The sequence below is a fragment of the Pongo pygmaeus genome, chromosome 3, assembly GCF_028885625.2.
Source record: "Pongo pygmaeus isolate AG05252 chromosome 3, NHGRI_mPonPyg2-v2.0_pri, whole genome shotgun sequence".
In the NCBI taxonomy this organism is placed as follows: domain Eukaryota; kingdom Metazoa; phylum Chordata; class Mammalia; order Primates; family Hominidae; genus Pongo; species Pongo pygmaeus.
In genome coordinates, this window is record NC_072376.2 from 92,430,001 (window position 1) to 92,456,471 (window position 26,471).

Sequence of the window (26,471 nt, forward strand, 5' to 3'; positions counted from 1 at the left end):
TAACATCATGAGTCATTTTCTTTGTTTCACTTAAATTTGTAAGTACATTCTAATTATATTACTAATGCAAATACTAATTTCATCTAAATATAAGATAAATTTTACATTAGCTGTCTTCTGAACAAATTAAGACCAAGCCCTTATTTTGAAATATTTGATAAAATTCACAAAGAAACTGCTAAACTCAAGAACAGTATCCCTTTAATCACTATAATGAAAACAGAAAACTTTTATTTAAAACAATGAAAAAACTTGATAAGCTATACTCTTGTTTAATGTTAACAGGAACTCTTCTTTGATCTTCAGTTTCTTTGTCAGACACCTTTGATTGCAACCCAACAACCATCCCCAGTCCCTTATCCCTATCTTTTTATACTTTAAAGGCTAATTTTCCCAGACTCTTTTGCATGTACATGTGGTCAGGTGATCCAGGTCTGCCTAATGAAAGTGAAAGTATTCCTTTCACTGATTAAGCAAACAACCACAGTTGTTTGCCCCGTTCCTTTCTTCATGTTTAAAACGATGGTTTGATGCTTGGAATTACAGCAGCTATATTGTGACCACGAGCCAGCATACCCAAGGTTGCTAGATTTAGCAAATAAATATATGTAATGGCCAACTAAAGTTTCAGTTTTAGATAAAATATGAATAAATTTGTAGTATATGTCCCAAATATTTTATAACATATACTAAAAAGAGTATAACTGTATAGATAATACACACAAACATATATATATAAACTGAAGAGCTTAAGTTAGAGTCAACTTAAACACCAAGTTCCATAAACTGTCAAAGCCCTGAGTTTTGTTGTTGCTTTATTAAATTGTGAATGGATAAAAAGAATGTAAAATATGTATATGGCATAAAGAAAAACAATACACTGAACACTTTGTTAATTGCCACCCAGCCTAAGAAAAAGAACAACCTCAAAGGCAACCTCTATCCTGGATTTTGTGTTTAATCTTCGTTTGCCATTTTAATAATTTCCTTACTTTCCTTTGTTCATCTTTATCCCCTCTGAAAATCTAAGAATGGAAATAAGACCTTTGCCTTTTACGATGCACTGAAGATATCCTGACAGTCTTCCTCCCCTTAGCCCCCAAATTACTAGTCTATGAGAATTATGCAAAATTTAAAACAGGAAGGTGCTCTTCATCTTGGTCCTCAGAAAAAAACATGACAAAGGTTGACCTTTAGAGAGGTAGTTAGTTTTCTAGATAAAAAGAGATACAAGTGACAAACCAAAGAGAAGGGGAAATCCTACACTTAGGGGGTTGAGGTTTTGGTCTTTGTGTGTTTTTAGAGAAGCAACCTCAACTTTCAGGTTTCTGAAAGGGCTCCCCTGCTTTTCCTTCAGCTTAGCCCTAGGCAAGCAGACCCCCTGCCCAAGCCTCCCTCCTGAGATCCTGCATATGCTTTCTTGCTAAATGACTCTTAGCACTGTTATCTCCTCACGGGATACATCTGTTGGGTGCCTCGCATCCTCAGCTCCACTTTCATCTCTTCTATCTCAACACATTGTTTCCTGCACTCCTGGTGCCAGGGTGGAAGGAAGCCATCCCGCCCGGCCGCGCTTGGGGATTGGCAGCCAATGAATGATTGGCAGCGGGCATCTCTGTCAGAGCTTTGGCATGCTGCAGAGTAGAAGCCCCGTGCTAATGAATGCCATCTACACCTACCAGATGTGCCACTGGGTGACATGCCAGATCTTTTACATAATGCCATTCTGCCGGACACAAGACAGCTGGGGGGTGGGGAGGTGCGTCTTTTAATGCTTTGGGATGGGAGTAGATCTGGCTTTCCCTTATTTTATTTCTTATTCAGACCACCCGCCACTGCCCATACACCCAATCAGCTCTCTTTACATTGGGCTAAGGCTCAGGGCATCTCTCTCAGAGACAGTGGCGAAGCAGGAGAGTTTGAGTTCCCAGGACATATCTCCTGTCCATGCTCATCATTTCCTTGAGTTCGCTCCCTGCCCGCATCCAGATTCAGGAAAGGGAAATAGTTTTCGAAATTAAAGAAATAAAAGCACTAATGGGATCTGAAATGAAAGGAAGGAAGGGGAAAAACTACACTTCCCATCCTCCCCCTCCCCCTATCCCCTAATATTCTCTTCTTCCCTAGTCTAAACGTGCAAGGATGAGCTTCCCACACCCCATCCCTCTGGCAGCTTCTCCTGTTCTTTCCTCTTCCACCGTCCACAAGAAACTGGAGCGTGTTTATCCCCAAGGGTGATATCCTGTTAGTGCCTGTCCCACGTTCTGGCTGAAGTAGCTGTCTCAAGGTGGAGGCGTCCAAAAATCCGTGTTGTTTGGGGAGGAATGTTTCCTGGAGTGGGATGGACAAGGTGGGAAGAGAAGAAAATGAGCAAACCACTTCTGACGGACAGCGGGTGCGTGAGCGTGTAGGAGTGCTTGGGTTGTCCTCGCCCAGCTCTCCATCCCCGGAGGGAAAATGGCTGGAGGGGGCTGGTGGTTGCCAGGAGGGTCCCCTCTCTTTCGCTAAACCTGCGGGTACCGGGCTGCCCTGTAATCGGCGGGACTTGAGAACGGCAGGCCTCCGCTCCTCCTCCCCAGGGGCCGTGACCCTCACACACCTCCCCACACCATCCCTCCCACGACACACACGCAGTACTTGGAGCGACTGGGCGCCACTCCCACGCCAGAGCCCTGCCCCGCGCCCGCCTGGGGCCGAGCAGCCTGGCCCCTTCTCTTGTACCCCCACCCCCGCCCGCTGCCGAGGCTCCAGATGGCTTCTCCTTGCGCTCGGCTCGCGGCCCCCAGACGCCGCTCGGCAGCAGCCGGCGGTCGCTCCCTCCCTCCCAGCTGCTGCAGCAGAGACCGGGGCCATTTCGCTAGGCGGACGGGCTCCGCCGCAGGCTCGGATTGGGGTGGGAGCGCGGCCGCCGAGGGGCCCGCAGTAGCTGCGCTCACGGGGAAGGAGCCCCACAGTCCCCAGGTAAGGAAGCCGCGGGGCAGGCGAAGGGCGGGTTAGGAGGAGCCTGAGCGTTCCAGTACCCAACCCTCTCTCTTTCTTGACCTTCCTCCCCTCTGCCCCTTCATCCTGGGCGTGGAGGGCGGAACAGTTTCTGGACCAGAGCACCCGCGAGAAGCAGGGAGCTGCCACACAGCAGCCAGAAGGGGGCGCCAGCACCCCGGGGCCGGGGATACAGGGCTGGCTCTGCCCCGGCGAACGCTCCCTCCGCCGCAAAGATGCCCCCTTCCGCTGGAAAGCGGTAATGCCCACCGCCCACCGCGACCAGCCCTTCCCCATTTTTCTCAGTTCTAATTGTACTCCTCTCTCGTTTCCTTTTTGCTTCTCTCTCTCTCCCCGCTCCCTCGTCCTCTCTTCTTCTCTCTTTCTCTCTGCCCTTGTTCTCTTACTTCCCCCTCCCTCCCCGCTTGCACCCCGGTACTTTTCCTTCTCTTTTCTGATCACTGGCGGGGGGAGGGTTTGTCGCCCGCCGGGAGGTAGTGTGGAGGGGATGGACGAGTTTCACGCTCTGGTTCTGGCTCTGGCTCCTCTCCATAGGTGCCTCCCTGGGTGCTCGCGAAAGCAGCCCTGAGAATGGCAGCTCTCAGAGGTTGAAGTCATTCTTTTCGGGGGACGGGGCACGGCGACTGTTTGATTGGGGGGTGAATTATGCATTTGGGGCAGCGCTTCCCTGGAATGCAGAGCTGGGGATTTCCCTTGCTAGACGGATGCTTAAAGTTCAGTGGCTTTGTACTGAGCCCCTTTCTCCCACCGAAAAGTCATGATAGTCAAAAGTATCTCTCTCTCTCTCCCCCCACCTCCCCACCTCTCTCCAAAACCCTAAAGACAGCCTCCCTGGACAGTCTTCACCGTTTTTTTTCAGAAGCAGTTGCGCTGGAGGTGGGGAAAGGGAGGGAAGGGACATTGAAAGGCCGCAGTGGCTGGCATCTCCGCGCCCGTCAGATGTCCTCTCTAATACCCCAGTGTTCTGGCGCGTGCCCACAGTGCCCCCAGACCCTCCGCTCGCCCGTGCGCCGAGGTCGTCGGGTTTTAGACCCAGAGAGCACGTTCCGTAAGCTCCCGGCCCAAATCCCCTCGGAAAAATTAATCACAACGACCAGCGGATGCAAAATGTGTGCCTGTGTTGAGTCTGTCTTTTAATCCCGAACGTAATTCTAAAAAGCAGCATCAGACAAGAGCTTTATTAATCCCTTACACGAGCAAATGCGATCTCTGACCTACTAGACTTGTTTTCCTGCAATTTCACAAAAAGCCTCGCTAGAGGAATGTGCAAGGACAGAAGGGAAACTGAGGAGACCCGCAACTCATTAGCAAAATAATAGGGTGCACTTCAATAAAAATGCGGTCCTGAAGTGGAGCGGACTCACCTGCAAGGAGCCCGGAAAATCGACAGGGGCGGCGGCAAAGTGAGTGATGGGGATTGGAGGAAGGGGTAGGATTGGAGGAAGGGCCTCAGGCACAGAGTGTGGTTGGGAGCTGGAGTGGGAACCCAGTTCTGTCTCTTACGAAGGCTTAGGGCCCATGTGACTTAATTTAGGGGCTGTCCCCTTGCGAGGGCACTAGGACAACCGGAGGGGCGCACCTGCAATACCGATGAGTTCAGAGTTTGATCCCTTGGGGCCTGTTTCTCGCACTTGAGATTTCACTATCATGTCGTTCAATTAATTATATTTCCCTTCTCCCATTTTATTCAAAACCGTCTTCCACTTCCCTCATAATCGTAATTTGCGTCATTGCCTTTTATCGTTGATTAATTAGGAAGCCGAAAATGATAATGGAGGGTCGGGCCAATAAATTAGCTTTAGGAACAGACGGACGGACGTCCGAGGCTGCTGCATGGGTGGGCGCTGTCCACCAAAGCTAGCGGGGGCCACCGTCGCTGCCGCTGGCTGCTCAGGAAGGGGTTAAGGAAAAGGCGCGCGGTACTGGCTGAATGGAGAGATCCACTCTGAAATAAACCCGGTGGCCACAAGGGAAAACTTCTCACTGCACTAAGTGGAGAGACTCCTGTGACGCTTAGCTTTTCCCGTTTGGTATAGAAAAGGAAGGACTGGTTTGTTATAGAAATGGAGAAGAGGAAGGATGGGGTAGGATAAGAGTCAGACTCCTGTTACTTTCAGAGGCCTCCCTACTAGCGGGTAAACAGGTTTAAAGTCTGGGCCTTATTAGGAGCCTTTTTTTTTTTTTTTTTTTCCCAGAACTGGAATGTTAGATTTACTTTTGCATCCTTTCCTTCCTCTTTCCACTTACCTACTGGTCTGAAAGAGGGAAGAAAGAAGGGAGGAAATAAGGGAGGAAGAAAGAGAAGGGAGAGAGAGAAGGCGGGCTGGAGAGAGAGGGAAGGGGGGGGAGAGAGAGAGAGAGAGAGAGAGAGAGAGAGAGATTGTCAAGATCAGATCAGTTAACTCCCTGGCCAAAGAGGAAAGTTGCTAATGTGGAGTTGCTCCCTGCCCTCAAAGAAGAAGCAGCTCTGGGCGGGTAGGGTCTCCTCTTTTCTCCCTTCAAGAAATCGATCACGCCTCCAGAGGGCTGAAGGAGAGCACTTTGCCACTCTTCACAGCTACGCCCTGGCCTCTTTAGCTTTCAACTGAAAACCAATTAAAGGTTTCTATAAATCTGTTAGTGCCCCTTTTATCTGGGGACCCCTGATGCATGCGATATTGCCCTTTAGATGCCTCTTCCGTGTTTTGTTTTACAATTGTTGTATCAATATAATGCGGCCTTTCTTTTGCTGTCTCTATAGATACAGATACACAAGGAAAACCAAAGCTATTCAGGCTCCTCGTTTGTCCAGCAGCCTAACAGTGGTGCCCTTTCTCTGCTGCTGCTTTCCCTGCTTCGCGAGCAGCAGTTAATGGTAGAAGCAGATGGCTACTGATTGGGGGAGCTTTGTGGCTCTAATACTGAATACTTTATGGAAAAGGACTTTATCATGCTTCGTTGGGCAGAGGAACAAGGGATGAGATTTATGGCCAGGAAAAATAAATCTTTTTCCAAGTTGTGGCTCCTTCTCACCAATGTCTCCTTTGCCCCCGGGGTAGAACACTGAGGAATTGGTTTTATTTTATTCTCCTTTTTGCTAACAGCACCTTTTAGTCAGGGTAGTGGACTAAGAACCAGAAGTTTACGAAATACCCCAGGTTGTTGCTGTATCAGCATTCTCTGCCCTCAGGGGGAAAAAAAAGCAGAAGAATATCATCTTGAATGCTGTTTCGGGCCATGTTTTTTTTTAATGTCCTCTTAGTTGATGGGTAAAATATTATTGTCCATTATTTTATTATCTATGAAGAACAGAAAAGAATGCTAAGAGCTCCCATTTGAAGTCAGAGGATGATACTGGTATTGAAGGACAGTGGGAAATGATGGGGCATTTGGTAACGCAGGTATGCTTCTCTACATTGAAAGGGTCTGAGCTATGGAGATAATTAGGGGATATCTGCGAATTTAGGGTTTGGGGCTCCAAATTGAATTTCTAAGGTTTGGGGGATATACAGAGTCCAACCCTATACTGCAGGCCTAATTCACCCCAAGATAGCCCATATCGTTTCTCTTTTCTTCTCTTCACCTGAGTTTTACTTCTCTAACTTCTCTTGAGTCGGGTTTGCTTCGTGTCTGTTGTTGGGTTGTGCCCCTTCTCTATATGCAGGGGAATGCAACCTCCTGCTCCTCCTGTCCTCAGAGTCTGTTCTTCTAGAGTAATGTCACCCCCCTTCCTGAGATCTGTAACAAAGTCACTCAGAAATGCTCCTATGGAGCCCCAGATGCCTACTAGCAACCTGGCACCAAGTGATGGCAGTCAATCCCAGCTCTGGGTCTCCATTCCCATTTCAGACAGACTCTTTGTCTCCCTGATTTTTGAAATGTCATTTTCTGTTCAAGAAACATTTGTTGAGTGTCTTTCATGTTCCAAGTCCCTTTTCTCTGCCTTTTCAATTCTTTTACCTTGTACCTAAACACTAAAGACAAAAGGCCAGGAGGACAAGCATTCAGCTCCCACAAGGGTCACCTAACTTTCTACCACAAGCTACTTCCTTCCAACTCTCCAGGCACTACCACCCCACACACTGACATGCATCTTTGCATCTTGTTTCTCTCCAAAGAGGAAAAAAAGTGGGAGGAGAGAGCTGAGATTTTAAAAATTCTATTTCCAGCATTCCAAAGCAGAAGACACTGAGATGCTTTAAACTTTGGGCATTTCTTTTGTGCTAGGCTGAATGCTCTGCCAGCCTCATCACACTTAATTCTTATGCTGACCCTTTAAATATGATGTTATTGATGTTAGATATTATAATATCCCTATTCCACAGATCCCCCTGCTTCACAGGAAACAAAAGCATAGAGATGCTAACTAACTCAAGCAAGTGGCCTAGCTGGGATCTGAACCCAGGCTTGACCTGCAATATTCATAGCCACTCTATGAAATAGACGTTGTCTTTACTATTTTACAAATGAAGATACTAAAGTTCAGAGAGGTTAAGTAATTTGCTCAAACACACAGGTAGGAGATTACAGACCCAGGGTTCAGACCTGAGTGTTCAGAATCCCAAATATCAACCTCTTAACCACTGCCTCTTGGATCATTCAGAAGGAAGAGCAACTGGGAACCCACGACTGACCGCTATTACCTGATCCCCAGTCCTAGACTGGGCGGAAAGTTTCATATAACGTGAGACGGTGCGCGTGGGGAAAACGTAAAGCTCCCGTTCAGGGCTGCTCCTGCGCGGAAGCTGCGTGGGCTAGGAGAAGGAGGCTCCGCCGGGCATCGCGAGCCAGACAGGGGGCTCCGTCTGTCGTGCGGCCCACAGTGCTCCGCTCGAAGCCAGCGTGCGGGCGCTGGGACAAGGAGTGAGGGCAGCCACGGGGGGAACCCGCCCTGCACAAAGCTCCAGTGCCAATGGTGTAGCTGCTGCCTCCGGGCACCAGTTACCTCGTCCTGCCAAGCTCCGGGACTTGGGTGTGTAGGGGAGGGCTGGAGCCATCCACCCGGTCCGCATCTGAGCCACAGCCCTTCACAGGAGTGGGGAGGTCACGCGCGCTCTAGGGGGCCCAGAGCCCTGGTCCGCGCTGGGAGGCCCGGTTCCCAGGTTTCTCTGCCCACCCCCAGAACTCGGCTTTTGGCCGCGGCGCTGGAGTTTACCATCAACGTGTTCACATGCTTCTCATCCCACGGAGTCGCCCGGATCAGCCTTTAACAGTCTGACTTATCGGCGTTTCTAACGTGGCACTGCGACCCTGACCCTTGGCGCCTCTATCAGTCCTAAAGAAAGAACTTGCAAGCTGGGCATGGGAGGAAGGAAGTCAAATATCAATCTACCGGGCAGGCCTTCCGCAGCAAACTGATTGCTCTTCCATTAAACCTGGGGTGGGGGTGGGAGGTGCGCGGTGCGGGCTGGGAAAGAGGGAAGGGATGACTGCTTTTCCTTCCATTTCTCCCTAGAAGCTTCGGGAAATCCTCAGCCCTCGCTGGGTCACTTGGAAAGTGGGTGCACAATACAGTTCTTAGTTTTCTAATGAGGAAGCAAAGGCAGTGTTAGTAACAATAGGCAGGTCTGAAATGGGTATTTAGTATGTACCAAGCGTCGTTCTCTGCTTGCTAAGTATCACCTCAGCCCTAACCTTATGAAAGGGGTCCCTTTAATGCCCTCAGTTCACAGATGAAGGACTGAAGTACAGACCAGTTAAATTACCTGAGGGTGGGGGGGCTGGGATTCGAAGCCATGCAGTCCTGGTTCCTCTGTGGAGTTGTGGGCTTTCCTGAGCCTGAATTGTTGGTCCTTCTTCTTGGGTCACTTCTCCAGACTTCTAAGGAGAATGCTCATTAATGAAGGCATTGAGACCATCTCGTGTCCAAGACTGAAATGAAACTAGCCCTGGCTCTTGGAAGTGATCCCTTACCATCTGCTCAGCAACTGGCTTTCCAAAGCGCGCTCGCTCTCGTTCCCTTAGAGTCCTCACTGCGATCCGGGAGGCAGCTCTTGCCAGCTTCAGTTCAACCGGAGGAAAACCAAGGCTGAGCTAGGTCACCGACAGCCCAGCTAGTAAGAAATGGGAACACAGGCTCCTGCCCTGCTAAACGAGATCAGGCGACCAGCTGGTCGAGGTCGTGCACAGAGGCAGGGAGAGAGGGTGGTGGAAAGAGTGTTAGGTTCCCGCAGGCCCCGCCCTTGGAACGCCTTTCCGCAGGTAAAGTGGTCACCTAGCGGGAAGCAAGTGATGGCACTGATTGCCGATGGAAGGCTAAAGAACATGGGAAATGTGGCGGGCCCTTGGGAACTGCATTTCTTCCCTGCTTCGCCCGGGGCTCATTTGGAGCGTACCAAGCGCGCCGCTTGGCCCCACACTGCCCCACATTCACGGTTTGCGCACTGTGCGTCTACAAGGGCGACGCCGGGCAGATGATGGCTTGTTTTGTTCTGCCCTGTTAGCCTCCTGTGTCAGGGCTCTGCACTCTTTGGTGAATCAGCTCAAACGATGTGATCCGTGTCTGCGCCTCCTGATACTGTGCGGGCGTTGCCCTCCTTGGATCTTTCCCAGGGAAACCTGATTTGCCAACATTGAAGTCCGTGATTTGGCCTTCTCTGCACTCTTAGTTCTGTCGCTGTACCTTTCACTAAGACATGGGCACCGGACAATGTAGACATCAGGAAGTGTCCGAGTCTAGCAGGCACTTCTGTGCCTTGTCTTGCTTCCCAACCTTAGGACTCAAACTCAGCTGTGTGGGGCCTTGAGGAGGAGCAGCTAATTCCGTCCCCCAGGTTAGAAATGAAACTCGTTGCACTCAGTGCATTGGCATTGGCTTTCTAGAGGGTATTTTCACAAGTTCAGGGGAACCCCACTTATCTGGAACATAGATGTCTTAGGACTTCAGTAAACTGACTCTAGAATATAGATAATGCTGTTGGGTAGCTGATCACACACACAAGATATTAGATAGTAATATTATACTCAGGAAATATATTCTTTATAACTCTATTCAATTTGCTCCCTTGGGACCAATTGCTGTTCTGTATGACTTCACACAAACTATTTTCTCAAAACCATCTTACATGAAAACATCCAAAAAAGAGCACTGGCTACTTAATGGACAAGCATCCAAGTAAAATGACAGTCCTAAAACTTATTTTTAATTGCTGCCTTTGACAACATTCACCCCAACCTTCTCAAACACGCACCCATACCCATATATGCATAGAGGACCATTTCTGCTCAGGTATAAAGTTATTCAGGCCTAAGTTAAATTCTAGGCCTAGCAAATCTCAACATCTCTAGGTCATTATATTCAACATGTTTATTCTTAGGAATGTATGAGTGTTTTATTTAACAATTCTGGGTATTATTTCTTTGAAAAATATGAGTTTTCCTTTAAACTTCCTTAAAAGGAGATTATGAATAATACCATGGTTACTATATTACATTACAGATACTATCAAATCAGCCTGGGAAGCAGCTTTTCGCTCAGCAAGTTCAAGAGAACAAATATGTTATAATCCTTGCCTATTCTTGCCTCCACTTCATAATGTAAGTCCAGAAGTGTTTATGGTAGTCATGATGTTGCTGTATTTGTGACATGTTGATCTTTGAATTTTTTTAAGGAGACCACCTTTCCAAGTATTAGCAGTGAGGAAAGACTTACATTGGTAGCTTTCAAGTGTTTTTGAAAATCTTCTGAAAACTAACACCTCTTCATATAATGTTTTGGGAGACATCCCCCATTGATGCTAAATTAATACCCCTGGATTAAATCACAGAACAGCTGGGATTAATTGAACTGAAATCATGAAAGATAGTTTTCACTCAGAGTTCAGTTGGCAATATGAGCAAGGGAGCAGTTTGGGAGCATAATTTGTGAAGAAATTGAACCATATTTCCAATACTCTTTAATACATGGTAAATAATCACTATTGTGGTTCCTAACTGGTATCTACTTCTCAAATCCTCTCTGTCCCTCTCTTTCTTCCTTTCTTTTTACTTTCTTTCTCTCGCTTCTCTCTTCCTTGAGAAAATGAAATGTCTCTCTCTTTGGGCCTCAGGAAAGTGTACCATGGGTTTATTCCAAGTACTGGACATTTGTGTCCCCTGCCTAGACCTCTTTCCCAGAAGAGCCATGCTTTCTGCTGCTTTTTCCCAAGCAGCCTAAATTCTTACAGTCCATACCTCAGAAAGCTAACTGGGATTAGATGTCAAGGAGTGTAGTCTGCCCAGGATGTATATGCTGTGTGTCTATCGTTGCCTCTTTATTTAACTCAGGAATTACAATCCACCTAAAACAGAGAGGAAAAGGGTGGCACACAAGTACTGAATTGGGATGATGTCCATTCTCCTGGCTGTGTGAAGAAATTTGATGTAAAGCCTCTCAATGTTGTCACATTCCCAAGGCCTAGAGTTAGACTTCTCAAAATTTCATTTGAGACTGCTGGACACCAATTTGAGACTGCTAGACATCCCCTGATCCGCAGTCTGCCTAAAAATCCTGACCCAGAGGGTAAGGAGGTTCAGAGTGACTGATGGAGACCTGGCTACAACCAGTCAACCCCCTTCACACTGAGATGCGTTCAAAGGGTGTGGTGTCTAAGTCTAAGAAAAACTTTGGAGCCTACAGATTTGACAAAAATCCAAGCCTTTTCTTGCCAGATCTTTACACACTCATCTGGGGAAGAGTATAAAATTTGGGAGAACCCAGGGGGTCAAAATAGTGGATATTGGATTTGGTTCAGAGGTCACACTCACACAGATGAGTATGAGGCACTGCTTTCATATCTGTTGGTAGCTGTGCACAATGTCACTTCGGTTTGCTAGCCCTTCTAAAAGTCATACTCAGAGGCCATTAAGCCAGTTGACTACAACCCAGATCCAGGAGAGGAAGATAATAACATATAGCTTTCAAAGACTATCCCATTCTCAGCTGAACTCCAACACAAATGTAAGTAAAACTTGGGAACGGCTCAGAGAGAAAGTTTTAAACTTGAGAAAGGTAGATTATCATTGTAATGATAATGGTGGTACTAGTAGCTTCAGGAGAAGCAGGATTAAAAGCAGGACTGTTTACGAGGAAAAGCCCAAGAGAGAAAAGTATGAGTCAGGAGTAATGATCCCTGCAGTTGGGAGCCTGAAGGCCTTCGTTACAGGCTACAAAATTACCCAACCCTGAGTCTCTGGCTTTCCCAGGGCCAGCCTGGAAAACATTTGCTCATGTAATACCCAGTGAGCCAACTACAATACTTAGGGTGAGGAACAGACCCAAACTGAGTTTGCAATGTATACTTATAAAAAAAAGAGTACCCCTTCCCACACCCCACTGCCTCACATCATCCTTTATCCAGCTCAGCAAGCATGGCTCTTCTCGACTCACCAAAATGTAAAACAAACAAACAAATAAACAAACCCCTCTGGGTCTTTTTAAAAACCCACCATGTATCATTCTCTTGATAAAGGCAAAGTGGTAGAAAATGAGTTAACAACCGTCTGAACATTTTTGGCGCAGGCCTGGTGTTTTTCTTAATTGACCAGCCCATCATTTCTGTTTCTCTTTCATGTACAAGTAGTCAGTAAAGTTTATCCCTTAAAAAGTTCTTTATTCTGAATGGTGAGGCTAGGTAATGCAATACTCCTCCTTGAAGATCTATTCTCTGCCTCCCTCAACCCTCACAGCCCCTTCCAGAGACCTCCCTGTGGGAAATTAATAAGCTTAGGAAGGAGCTGCTACTGTCTGCTCCACTGGCATCCTCTTATTTTCCAGTGTGTGGGTTTTTTCCCCTCTTTCACCATGAATTGCCATACTCTTTTGACAATCAAGCCTTTGCTGGCATAGTGCTTTGGCAATAGAGTTAGAGGTGGGTAAGCCAGGACCTAGAAAGATATAGAAAAAGAAAAACAGTGTGTTTTCATTCTCGTGGGATAATAATCTTTACGTGAATTATTCCTGGAGATGTTACCTGCCTCTTATCACAGAAGTTGAAATATTTTGGGCTCCATTTTTCAACCCTGGGAAGAGAAAGAGTGTTCTCTTCCTCTTCCTCATTCTAATACTGGCTAAGAATTAAAATTCCCTTTCTTACCCTTTCTTCACCCTCTCACTTAGGTCATAAAAGCCACCTGGGGTATCATTTATCAACCTCTCTCCAGCCCACTCTTCCAAAATAACACTACAGTTTCCTACATGTGTATTTTTGCCAGGACTCCAAAGAGCCTTGCTAAAGTGGAACAAGGTGAACATACCCACTCTTCATTGTCATTCTTCTAATCACTTAATTGGAAATAAAATCCTAGGGAAGAGAGCTCCAAATACATGCATAAACCCATTGTTCCATGTGAATTACATAAAACTATTGACTAGGTACATTTTTATAGTACTGTCTGAGGCTGAATAAATGCCTCAACCCTTCATTTAGTATCAGTGAATTCCGGTAAGTATTAATGCAGAGTGATTTCAAAGTAGTTTATGTACCATTTTAGCCCATAAATTTCTACAGAAATAAAAATAATTTGTAGATTTTCTTTATCCCCTATTAATTATTATCATTTAGGACATTTATATTACCAAGCAAAATGTGTACCACTTAAATTACTAGAAAACTCTTCAAGTAAGAATTTTGACTAAATCTTACTTATATTGTTTTGTTATGTCAGTTAATTAACTCATAATATAAAAGGGTAGGTCAGATTCATAAAATGTGAGAAATTCTTATATTTAAGGATCTTTACCTGAAAGCAGTAGGAAAAAATTAATTAGAGGGCAAAAAAGTGAAACTGAAATGAAGCATCTGTTGGCCAGATTCTCAATAAATTGCTCCCTTCTCAGATGTATAAAATTGTCGCTGTTTTCTAGCTTAAGACTTAAAAAGGTCAAGCTGTTCCACCCTCAACTTAAGTACCAAAAACATTATTTTATACAAACTGGAGTCAAGGTTTTAGTACCTCAAAAGAAACATAGTTTAAATGGTCTCTATATTTAATAAGAGAAAGGCCAGGCACAAGAAAAATGCCTTCCATTTAGAGTTTATTTTCTAAATGTCCACATTCTGGAGTAGAGGCTTATATATTTACAATATGTAAGATAATTTTTTAATGGCTTGCATGGACAGATGACTCTTCCTGAGAGATAAACTTCCAATTCTCTAAATAACAGCAAAAGAAAGCACTAAGGAGTGTTCTGTTCAACAGATTAATGAAATTATGTTCTTAAACACTGCTCCTCACACACCATATTGCATTTATCAGTCTGTAGTTTCTGAGGGACCACATGACTCTCTTATGGCTACTTTTCTTTCTTAACTTGAAGTTGTTTACAACCGTGCCTCTTCTGCTCTTTATTTTTCTTCTTTCTTCTACTCTGAATTAACTTAAGTTTCTGGCCACTATTCTTCAAACCTGAGGTTTATTTTCTAGATGTTTGAGACATTATTTTCACATTTCTAATTCTTCCACCCATTCTTTAAAGAAGTATTAGGGGACAATGTGTCCATACTTGTGTGTGTGTGTGTGTCTGTGTCTGTGTGTGTGTAGAGAGAGAGAGAGAAGTGAATCTAGTATTCAATGGAGCAACCAGTCAGAAGACAATTGGTAGCTCAGTACAGCTGCAGATTCTTATATACAGGCATGTGAGAGAGCCCTCATTGCACTGAGCCTTGGGAGTCACCCTTAGCCGAAGTAGATAAAATTGCACATAGCCAAAGTACATAAAACTGCACTTCAAGAAGCTTTCTTTGAAAAGTCAGCAGCTAACCTGAAAACTAAGGGATTCCCCATTTTCTCTCAATATATGGGGATTTTGCAGCCCTTCCTTCTGTGAATTTCAGCTTAGTTCTAGGCAGCAATTCGGAACTTGCCTGGGGTACTGACCAGAAAAGAGAAGGAAATACACACACACAGACACACACACACACAGAGAGAGAGAGAGAGAGAGAGAGAACAAGGAAGAACATGAACTTCACGGGAAAGTCCTTGCACTTGTTTCTCCTCAGCGAAATCCTCCCCTGGCCTCCTGGGACTGCAGTTACCAGGCTGTCAAAGCCTCAATACCCCACTGAGTTCCAGAGAAGGGTCTCAAAGCTGGGAGAGGATCAAACTAACATGGTAAGCTGCTCTTTGCCAACTCTCCAAATACATTATTTCAACACTAGGAAAAACAACAACGAGGCTGTCTCCTTAAGTTGTGGTTCTGCCTCCTCCACTTTAGCTAGCTACACAATCCAATTTATCCTAATGCTGACAGATTGCCCACTTCAAAGTAGTAGTGGTGTGGGTGGGGCTGAAGGAGTTGAGAAACTCTCTATACCACTCAAAGGCCTTTCTTCCTTTAGGAGTAGAGAATTGAACTGTGAAAAAGAAGCCCGAGATCCCCCAGCGAAATAGTGTTGCAGCCCCGTTGAAGGAGTCAACTTGCAGGCTGTTAAAGACCTCAAGTCATTAGAATCAGCTGCTGCACTAAAGGGGCAAGTCAGCGCCTCTAAGTGGCTTAGCGCACAAACGAGGCTCCCGAGACGGCCTCGGCAACTCCATCCCCTCCTCCACCACCCGCTGGATGTGAAAAGCTTTCCGGAGCCCATCTTGGTAATCATTTTTATTTGTAATCACCCTTGCCCCCCAACCCCAAGACCTCAGAGTGCCAACAGCACTCATTATAGGACTCCCTCTGGGGCTGTTCAGAACGCACCAAGCAGAGGGGGAAAAAAACCCCATAAAAACAAAAACAAACAAACAAAAAAAACAGGAACTGTTCGAGTCCAGTAACCTGCGCTCTTCCCACCAACCTCCCACACCCCACCTCCGCCCACGTACCCGTGTCCTGGGACTAGGAGGTACCGTTATGTCCCCTTCCGAGGTCTGGTGACATTCTCACTCCAACCTCATCTCCCAAGCCACCGGAAGGCTGAGCCAAGTTCTCACCAAAGCGCATCCTTTCTGAATTTTGCAGGGGGAAGCTTGGTAGTGTTGGCACTCCTGAAGAGAGACGACGCCCGTTTATCACCCCCAGGCAACTAGCTGCGCAAATCAGCCGTGGCTCCAGGGCTAGAGAATCCCTGGAGCTAACCGCACCCCTCTCCCTTTCACCGAATGCGAACTCCGGGGAAATACGCACGGGGTCCGCACGCGCTGGGTGTCCAGCTCTCTGTCATAGCTTCTCCAAGTGCCTAGTCAAACGGGGAAAGGCCCTCTCCAATCATTTTGGTACCTTCCTTTCCAATCCTGAAACGATTTTCCCCTCCTAGCAGTCCCAGAGGGCCCGAGCTTTAGGAGGAGGTGGGCCGGGACGCTCTCTGAGAGGCGTTGCCACCCGGGGTAGGCGCTCAGGATCTGCGGGGCGCGGGCAGGCCGGGGGAAAAAGCTGCGAGGCAGGCGGCGCCGGAGGGAGCGCCTGGCCCAGCAAAGAGTTAAAGGGAGGGGACGTGGGCTGTCACGCGTCATTGGGCAGATTATGTGCAGCAAACAAAAAGTGTGTGTCTGCGTGCCAGTCAGTCACTGCATCGGGTCCATCTGTACAACTCTCTCCGTTTCTCCGTCTCTCTCTCTCTCTCCCTCCCTCCCTCCACCCCCCAATCTTTTTCTCCCCATCTCTCCATCTCTCTCTTATCTCTTCAGGAAGAGCCTAAAAGGCGGCAACACCAACACCTCTTGACATGGAAATACACTGATACAATAGGCAAAAAGAAATACTCGATTGCATCTTCCCGGTTCCAGGTGGCCTTATCTGGGAGATTCTATACCGACCTTATTCCTGGTAAGTCTATTTGCATTGATGTGGAAGGGGGATGGGAGGAAGACAGTTAGGTGGAAAGAGTAGAACATTATGTCTTCCGTCTCCTTATTATCCAGAAGAGAGAGAAAAATAATTCTTGAGGGGCTCTCTACTGCCAGTAATATTGTACAAAAGGAGGAGCGGGTGGGGAGCACTTTGCCGGAGAAACCGGAGACTGGGGAGCGCGCGGCCGCCAGACAATGCCTGCCTAGAGGGACGGGCTAGTGGCGGGCAGCAGCGACCGGCTTTCAGAAAGCCCCACCGGCTCTGGGGTATATTCCCAGGGCAGGCGGATAAGAACCTGGGCCTGGAGCGGGGCACGGAGCTGTGAAACGTTGGGTGGCAAAGGCGACCGCACGCAGGCGGGCGCTCCTAGGCTCTTGCCCAGCGGTTATTGTGATGGGCTTGAGGCTCGTGGCGCCTGGCGCTGCGACTCCGACCGCTATTAGCGCGGCGTAGTGAGGACCTTTTTGCCGTATTGTTAGGTAGAACTGCATTTTAATGACTGTGTCCCTGCTGTTGCCAGAAGTGACGGGGCGACCTCCCGGCACAATGAAATGCTTGTGTGAAAGAGATTTTTAAAAGGAAGAGAGAAAGTGGGGCATAAAACGCTGAATTGAAGGAAATTGAAAAGAGGAGAATAGGATTCCGTTGAAAAGGAGATGAGAGGTTATGGGTTTTTTTTTAATGTATTTTAATTTGAAATGAAAAAATCAGGAGGTCTACCTTGTATGGGGTAAAAATGACCAGGGATAGATGATGTAGAATGATAAAGTTTCTACTTTATGGATATTTTCCCTTATTTCTGCTGTCTGGGAGATACAGCCCAACACTTGACATTTGGGGGATGCAAGAGGATGAGTGGAAAAATGAGGCTAACCAAAGTTTTAGGCTATGTTAGCTGGAATGGGGGGAAAAGCACACCTTGTAATCACACATGTAAGGTTAACTGGTTAATATAAATTAAAATAAAAATAGATGTCACTGATATTATTCCATAATGAACAGCTTTGCAGGAAAAGAATTAGATCTACTCTTTCCTGCTACTTTAATTATATAAAACATACATAAATAATTGCCAACAGTGACATTATTAGGGAACAACAAACTTGGAGGAATCTTTTGATTAGTTTGAAATACTAAGCAATGCAGCTAGTTCAAAGCTAGTTTAAAAATTTAAATACCTGTTTTTTGTGTGTGTTTTTTTTTTTTTTTTTTTAGTGATAAGTCTTGTATGGGGTGTCCAGAGGAAGGAAAATGTCCCTTTATGACAGCTTAATAGAGAACCCTCCATTGGGGCATTACTTTCTAAATTGCTGCGGATTAAACAGCTGGAGAGCCCACTGAGGAGTGCTCAAGCAGGGCTGCCCCCTCTCGCCCAAAAAGGGTCATATGGGGTAGGGGGAGTGAAAATTTACCAGTCATTACACACAGTATTTCAGACTGGGGACACTTTAGGCCTGTCCTGTACCTGCTCACTTCATGAGCCACATGTGACTCAATCCACCCCCTTGTATAACAAGGTAACCGAGATTCACTCTCATCCATAAATAAGCATGTCCAGAAAAGAAATTACCTCTGCTTGCTGCTTTTAATTAAAGCCTCAGAGGAACAGTGTTGGATTATGGTAATGAGCAGACATACGTCCCTTCTTGTAGGCTGCAGAGAAAGGTTAGCTGACACAGAATTAGTGGCCCTGACATTCCACTTGAAATCCATTCGCCATGCTCCACTGTCTCCGCCTGCTCACTAATGCTGCTCCCCTCTTTGGAAGAAAAGAAGGCACCCAGTTCAATACATAGGCAGACAGGCACTTTCCCTCAAGGGTTAGAAGTTTCTTTCAGTAAGAGAAGTCTATAGGCTGCTTAAAAAAATTATATATGTGTGTGTGTGTGTGTGTGTGTGTGTGTATGTGTGTGTGTATATACATACATATATAATTCTGCCTTGAACTTCACCTCCAAAACCTACCCAATCCAACATCAAGGTAATGCAAAAATTATCTAGTTTTTCCTAGCCCTTTCTTTTCTTTCTCCCAAGCAGTCAGCTCCAGATCTCCCACTATTCTAATTATTTTAACAAGTATCCCTTAGTTTTCATCTTTAAAATATGCCATGTTTATCTGCTTTAATTTTGAAATAAGAGCTATGCAAAAATCAGGCATGTGCAAGGAAAATCTACCTAGTATTTGGACAGTTCTGCTTGGGTTAATGGCGTTAAAAGCAGTAATGTAACTCACTTTCTTGTGCTGTGTGTCTATCTCCAGTGATGGAGGATACGGGCATCCAGCGAGGCATCTGGGATGGAGATGCCAAGGCTGTCCAACAATGTCTGACAGATATTTTTACCAGCGTTTACACCACCTGCGACATCCCTGAGAATGCTATATTTGGTCCCTGTGTCCTGAGCCATACTTCCCTATATGACAGCATAGCTTTCATAGCTCTCAAGTCTACTGACAAGAGAACAGTACCGTATATCTTTCGGGTAAGTCTCCACTGTAGCTGTGTAGGTGTATGAGGGTAATGTCCTGTTGGAAATGGACTAAAAATAATTCTAATGACAAGTGGAGATAGGTTTTGCCTGTGGAAAAATGCAATAATGCAAGCAATCCCATTTCACACATCGAAAATTAGAAAAGGAAAATTAAATTCAGATTATTGTCAACTGATTTTTTGGAATAAATGACAAAATTTGATTTGGAATGTTAGAAATATCTAAATCAGTGCTTCAGTTCTGGATTATCCTGGTGATGAACACGACTTCCTAAACTCTGGGAGATTTCACTGGGGCGGAGGCTATTTGCATACTAACTAGTTTCTGCAAGTTCTTTGACAAGTATTGGGTACATCTGCCTTCCATTTGAGGAGGCTTCTTCATCCCTTAAATATTAGTTTCTTTGGTAATATTAGCTAGTGCCCAGAGTTTGTATTTAAATAAAAATGTTAATGGTTTTGACAGTAAAGCATCATCAAATCCATATGTCTGAATTGGAAGATAAAAGGCCTCTCATTTCCTATTCTTCTTTACAAAGAAAAGCTATTAATTGTTCTAGCCAAGATTAGGAACATGATTGCCATAGCATAATTTCTAACATCTAAGCTTGCTTTATTTCTGAAACAAACAAAATTCTCCATAGCTTTGTAATGTGGAATAACTTAGAAGTAAACTCTCAAGGGGTTAACACTAAATTATAAGAAGAAATTTCCTCATTTAGTATTCAACCAATATATAAAAACGGTGACTTAAATAAACTATATGAGTGATGCAGTGTTTCAAAGAATGGTTATCTTGCCTACTGGTTACAAACATGAGTATAGGTCCCAGCTTGGGCCAAAGTTTTGGAAGCGTGGTCTCAGATAATTTTTGGAAAAGACTAACATAGAAGAAATGGTCTTGATTCTTCTGATTTCATTCCCTCATGAGGGTTCCTCTCCCCCTCTCCTTCTTGTCTTCTTTCATTTATTTCAAACCGCAGGTAGACACCTCAGCAGCAAATGGTTCCTCAGAAGGTCTCATGTGGCTGCGGTTGGTCCAATCGGCCAGAGATAAGGAAGAGCAGAACCTCGAAGCCTACATAAAAAACGGACAGCTGTTCTACCGCTCTCTCCGCAGGATTGCCAAAGACGAGGAGTTACTAGTTTGGTACGGGAAAGAACTGACTGAGTTACTCTTGCTCTGCCCCTCTAGATCCCACAACAAAATGAATGGTAGGTTGGCTCGCGACCGGCGTGTGGGCCCTTAACTAGCCGGGGAGAGACGCAGGGAGCGGCAGGGGCTCACCCGGCGCGTTGGCGCGCCTTTCTTCCCTTTGGGTGTCCCATAGGAAGATTCTGAGATATAGTCTGGAATGAAGTTAAACAGATAGGTGAGGATAAAGCGAGGAAACTTGCTTGTTTGCTGTATTCCCCCCAAATCAGGAGGGAAAGTTAGATCAGGTTGGTCATTCTTTTCTCAGGCACTCGGGCCCTGAGAAATGAAGGTGGATTTGTCAAGGGGATGGTGGCAAACTGGCTTGGGGGCGATGCTGAGTAATCATGTGGTGTGCGTGTGTGTGTGTGTGTGTGTGTGTGGTGTTTGCTCACTAAGCAGGGTCGTCCCCTTACACATGCCTGGAATGCAGCCAACGTTTCCAGTTTGAGTTCCCCTATGTGGCGCATCTGCGTTTCCGCTGCCCCAAGAGACTTCACAGCGCTGATATAAGTCCCCAAGACGAGCAAGGCGGCGGCGTGGGCACCAAGGACCACGGGGGCGGCGGCGGCGGTGGCAAAGACCAGCAGCAGCAGCAGGAGGCACCTTTAGGCCCGGGTCCCAAGTTTTGCAAAGCCGGCCCCCTCCACCACTACCCATCTCCCTCCCCCGAAAGCAGCAATCCACCCGCTGCCGCCGGCGGCAGCAGCGCGAAGCCATCCACAGACTTCCACAACCTGGCCAGGGAGCTGGAAAACTCCCGGGGAGGCAGCAGCTGCTCCCCAGCCCAGAGTCTCAGCAGCGGTAGCGGCAACGGCGGAGGCGGCGGCCACCAGGAGGCGGAGCTGAGTCCCGACGGCATCGCCACGGGCGGCGGCAAAGGAAAGAGGAAATTCCCGGAGGAGGCGGCGGAGGGCGGCGGTGGCGCGGGTCTGGTAGGGGGCCGGGGCCGCTTCGCAGAGCGGCCCCTGCCGGCCTCCAAGGAGGATCTGGTGTGCACACCGCAGCAGTACCGAGCCTCGGGCAGCTACTTCGGCCTGGAAGAGAACGGCCGCCTCTTCGCGCCGCCAAGTCCCGAGACGGGCGAGGCGAAGCGCAGCGCCTTCGTGGAGGTGAAGAAGGCTGCCCGCGCGGCCAGCCTGCAGGAGGAGGGGACAGCCGACGGCGCGGGCGTCGCCTCCGAGGACCAGGACGCTGGCGGCGGCGGCGGCTCCTCCACGCCCGCGGCCCCGTCGCCGGTGGGCGCCGAGAAGCTGCTGGCCCCGCGGCCCGGGGGCCCGCTGCCCAGCCGGCTCGAGGGCGGCAGTCCTGCGAGGGGCAGCGCCTTCACTTCGGTGCCGCAGCTGGGCAGCGCGGGCAGCACTGGCAGTGGGGGCGGAACGGGCGCCGGGGCCGCAGGCGGCGCGGGCGGGGGCCAGGGCGCCGCGTCGGACGAGCGCAAAAGCGCTTTCTCGCAGCCAGCACGCTCCTTCTCGCAGCTGTCCCCGCTGGTGCTGGGCCAGAAGCTGGGCGCGCTCGAGCCATGCCACCCCGCCGACGGCGTGGGCCCCACCAGACTCTATCCCGCCGCCGCAGACCCTCTAGCGGTGAAGCTCCAGGGGGCCGCGGACCTGAACGGAGGTTGCGGGTCCCTGCCGAGCGGCGGCGGCGGCCTGCCTAAGCAGAGCCCCTTCCTGTACGCCACCGCCTTCTGGCCCAAGAGCTCCGCTGCCGCTGCAGCCGCGGCTGCGGCGGCGGCCGCGGGGCCGTTGCAGCTGCAGCTGCCCTCGGCGCTCACGCTGCTGCCGCCCTCCTTCACCTCGCTGTGTCTGCCCGCGCAGAACTGGTGCGCCAAGTGCAATGCCTCCTTCCGCATGACCTCCGACCTAGTGTACCACATGAGGTCGCACCACAAAAAGGAGTATGCGATGGAACCCTTGGTGAAGCGGCGGCGAGAGGAGAAACTCAAGTGCCCCATCTGCAATGAGTCCTTCAGGGAGCGCCACCACCTCTCCAGGCACATGACCTCGCATAATTGACTCGGAAAGGACCCCAGCTTTCCACGCGCGCGCACGCACGCACGCACAGTCAAGCCACCTGCAGGAATAAACACGCGAGAACATCCACCGCTTCCTTGCACCCCGAAACACTGCACAAAGACACATACATTCACCCCCTCAACGCACACACACTTCCTCTCCTCCCAGGAACCTCATTCAAATATTTACCCGGGACACACACACCCACACACACACACACAGACATACTCACACACAAGAGCCAGGATGGTGGAGTTTTGATTGGGTGGGTTGTTTGAGGGGGTCTTCTTTTGAATGCACGCATTTTCACTTTCCCCAAAACAAAGGTACATTTTTTAAAATGTCATATATTGCAACATATTGATGCATTTGTCATACGTTTCTACTTAAATTATTAAGCACTTACAATTTAGATGTAATAATTATATGTAAGGGCAAAATTTATTTTAGATATAAAGTAAAGGAGGAGGGTGAGATGCTTTCTGCATTTCTTGATGACAGTTTGTGTTCCTACAAAAATAAACAAAATGAATAAAGAGGGGTCGCCATTCAATTTGAGTTTCCAGGGGGAAGTGCATGTATAATGAAATGATAATGGACTTCAATGAAGAATGTCATCAATTATGTACATATGTATTTTCTTTTAATACAAAGTGTAATTTTGTGCCAGTGAAATGGAGTCTGAATAGTTATGTGTTTCTTTTATCCCTGGAAATATTTATTAAACTTTATAGTTTATCCGAGTATGTTGGATGCTTTGACAATAAATGACTATTTTCTTCAAAGCAAATATTTGGAAAGTTTTTAAATTTTATTGTTGTAGTTAAGGACTATACTTTGAGTAAATGTCATTTATTTTCACTGAGTTCATGAAAAGAAGGGAAGAAACAGCATAAGAGAGAATGATAAACCTGGCACCATTTGCATTTATGTACTCTAAGCCAATTTTGAGCCTAAAAGAAGATAAGTTTTTATTATCACTTTGAAACTATTTAGCTGGAAAGTGTTGTGCATCTTGATCAAAGACAAATCATTTAGACAAAGATGCCTGCCATGCAGCTGACCTGTCACTGGGACACCAGCATTCTTTTCAGCAGCAGGATAATTAGCATCTTCACAAATGGTCTGAGACAAACAATGTTCAGTCTGGGATCTGTGAGACCAGATGAAAAGCCCACTTTAGTTTCTACTAGTGATGGCTAAATAGAAGGGTATCTTGTTCTCTAATGTCATTACAATGGCATTCTGTCATAATCTATTTAGAGATCCTGTGGGGGAGTTTCCCTAAAAACCAAGGTGGAATGACCATGGTTTGATCATGGTCTATGTATTGCAAGGCCCATCTTTCCTTCTAAAGGCATGGACAACTGCATAGCCTCTGCAAAAAACGTGTCCTGAAACATTACAATGCAGAAAAATCTGACGATTGCCCTCCTCTTTCTACTCTTCCCTTTATGAAAAGTACTTCTGTACTCTTTACACACTGATAACTAATTAAATATTGAGTGTAGGAAGTCTAGGTGTATGTGATATGACCAGTAACCATTAGACATAAAACCAAATGAACAATAATTCTTTAGGCCTTAGGATAGCATGCACTTAATCCACAGGCATCTTCATAGTCACTCTGGAAACAGGCACTGCACTGGTTTAGCTATCACAGGAGTTGTCTCATTTTTTTTCTCCTTTCTTCACATCCTGAAGACTCTCCCCTCTATACGAAGGTGGATGCTTGTGAAAAGGTCTGACATGGGAAGTGTATAGAAGGTCTCATTACAGGCTTTGCAATGGTTTTCCCTAGCAGGATATTAAAGCCTTCATTATTTTAGGACCTCTACAAAGCAAGTTATGATTAGGGCAGGGAGCAGGTTAAGAGTAGGTATAGAGCAAAATGATGTACCTATTGGGAATGTGACCTAGATTGCTAAAAAAGCAGGTGTGGTTCTTTAAGATCATGCAAATATATATATATTTTTGCTACATTTCTTTGAGGCCTGCTGTCAGTTTTCCTAGGCAACATTTGGATGATCTGAAACACTAAACCCCAGCAAACTGTCTAAAATTCTAATTCTACCTCTGCTATTCACAACTAGCGTGACCCTGCATCTTTGTTGACATAATTTGATTTACTTGCAGCTTGGTTTTCTCATCTGTAAAATAAGCAAAGCAGGTTCTACTATTTTTTAAAGTACTTCTAGCACTGGGAAATATTTTTTTTCCCTGATGAGTTAATCAGGCTCCAATTGAACACAAAGAGGTCTTTCTAGAGAAAGGTCAAGATTGTGAAGGAAATTTGACGACAAGAAGTGAGGAAGCAAATTGAAGTCAAATTTGGAGGCAAATTGAATCCACAGATCCTTAAATCACAATGCCTGATAGGCCGACTAAATTGTCCATGTCTGGGGCACTAGATCTCTGGAGCAAAAATCTCTCAAAAACAAACAAGCAAGCAAACAAACACAGCTTATCCTAGGCCTTTAAAAAAAAAAAATCTTGAATGCCCTTTTCCTTTCTATCTGATCCTTCTGGAATCTCCTTTTCAGGAAAGCAGCTTTACTTTCCACTGAGGATTCAGACAGGGATGAAGTGAGGTCTAGAAAAAGGTAAATATTGCTTTTTGATATTGACTTCGTTATAGGCTGGAATCATATTTTCTAAAGAGTACGTATAGACGCTTTGCCACGAGTAGACACTTGGTGAGCCTCCCCTGTGTTTTCTTTTGTACAGTCATTAACTTAATCGTAGGATCAGGAAGAAAGCCGAGCCTTGGCTGAGCTACTGCCCAGGCGATCCAGGTAGATGGGTTAGTGGCAGACAGTTTCGGGCTGGGTAGCTATGTTGTTCAATCTGTCCACAAGACCATTTTGGCGGGAAGTAGTAGAGGAAGGATGCCCAAAGCTACTTTTGCCTTCAGCCAAGGCAAACTCAGAAATGTTTTATTTTAATGCTGCATTTTCAAGCTTTCAGAGGTATATCATAAACTTCTCCTGTGTCTGAACCTTCTCAGAGGGGAGTTTCTAGGATTTTATAACTTCATCCGTCTGCCAAAGTAGTTGAGGTCACTCACAGCTGAGGAGGAAATGAGGTCACAGGGTCACGCAAACATCAAGCCAAGTTGGTCGCACGACGTCCAGGCAGGTGGCCAGGCTTCCAGTGCCGGAACCATAGGTCCTAAAGACGGGAAATTGAAAGCCAAGCGGTTGCTGCACCAGCATTTGTTGCATCCCAATCAGTGGAAGAATGTCCAGGATTGACCCTGCGCTTGGGGCCAGAGAACTCCAGGCGTGTCTGCCCAGAAGATTCCGAGTCCCTGGCCTCATTTGCCTCTCTACTTCTCCGAGGACTTTGTGAGTGGGGGCCACCTGTACTTCCCAGGATGTGCTTGCAGGGTACAGCTTACGCCCACAGGCATGTGGAAACCGGAAGGCCCAGGAAGGGACGCACACATCTCTCTTTCCAGGCCTTGGTGAGCCAAGATGGAAACCGGACGCTCTTCGGGAAAGTTCCCAAGGTCCCAGCGGCCCACTCATAAGCTCTGCGGCCATGCGACGCCCAAAGCCCCGCGTATTGCAGCCGCAGTCGCGCGCGGGCTAGTTGTAAGCACGGGTGCGCGGTGTAGGAGAGGGGGATCTCTCTCCTGGGGTCCTCACTGCCGGGCTCCCAGCCCTTGGCCCGCGCTGCCTGTTCTTTAAGTTTGTTTTCTTAGGGCGCCCTGCCCAGAAAACATGACCCTGAACGGGGAAACCTTGAACACCCAGGGCCAGTCACACTCAGAAAAGGGCTGGGAAATGCAGTTCTCCTCCTCCGCTCCCATTTCGAGGGCAGGATCTCCGAGGCAGCCTCTCCCCGCGGTCCGGCGCTTACCATCTCTCTCCGTCTCCAGTCGACCCGGACTTTCCTCCCCCGTTCTAGGGCGGTGCAGCCTGCTCAGGTGCAGGAGAGCGTGCGCCACTCAAGCGCTGGGACCAGAAGGGAGATGCAGCCAGGACGCGGAGCGCCGCAGAGGCTTGGAGTGCCACGAGCATCCTCAG

General features: G+C 47.2%; 1 protein-coding gene and 1 long non-coding RNA gene across 7 annotated transcripts; one reads left to right on the forward strand and one right to left on the reverse strand.

Moving 5' to 3' along the window:
* Positions 1-205: 205 nt before the first annotated feature.
* Positions 206-17,061, reverse strand: LOC129035567 (uncharacterized). The gene is made up of 3 exons (XR_008502231.2): positions 16,076-17,061; positions 15,775-15,936; positions 206-2,331 (listed from the first exon to the last, which is right to left on the reverse strand). It is a non-coding gene; the product is annotated as an uncharacterized LOC129035567 (long non-coding RNA).
* On the forward strand, positions 2,338-23,225 carry PRDM8 (PR/SET domain 8). 6 transcript variants are annotated; one of them, XM_063663794.1, is made up of 7 exons: positions 4,234-4,403; positions 10,418-10,515; positions 15,297-15,546; positions 16,576-16,714; positions 18,999-19,219; positions 20,211-20,442; positions 20,822-23,225. In XM_063663794.1, the coding sequence occupies exons 5-7, from the start codon at positions 19,001-19,003 to the stop codon at positions 22,438-22,440; spliced, it is 2,070 nt and encodes a 689-aa protein (XP_063519864.1). In that variant the 5' UTR covers positions 4,234-4,403; positions 10,418-10,515; positions 15,297-15,546; positions 16,576-16,714; positions 18,999-19,000; the 3' UTR covers positions 22,441-23,225. The 6 variants fall into 6 exon arrangements, with proteins under 6 accessions (XP_063519862.1, XP_054342055.1, XP_054342056.1 ...); XM_063663792.1 differs by lacking the exons at positions 4,234-4,403; positions 10,418-10,515; positions 15,297-15,546 and adding an exon at positions 2,338-2,395; XM_054486080.2 differs by lacking the exons at positions 4,234-4,403; positions 10,418-10,515; positions 15,297-15,546 and adding an exon at positions 2,477-2,961.
* Positions 23,226-26,471: the final 3,246 nt, after the last annotated feature.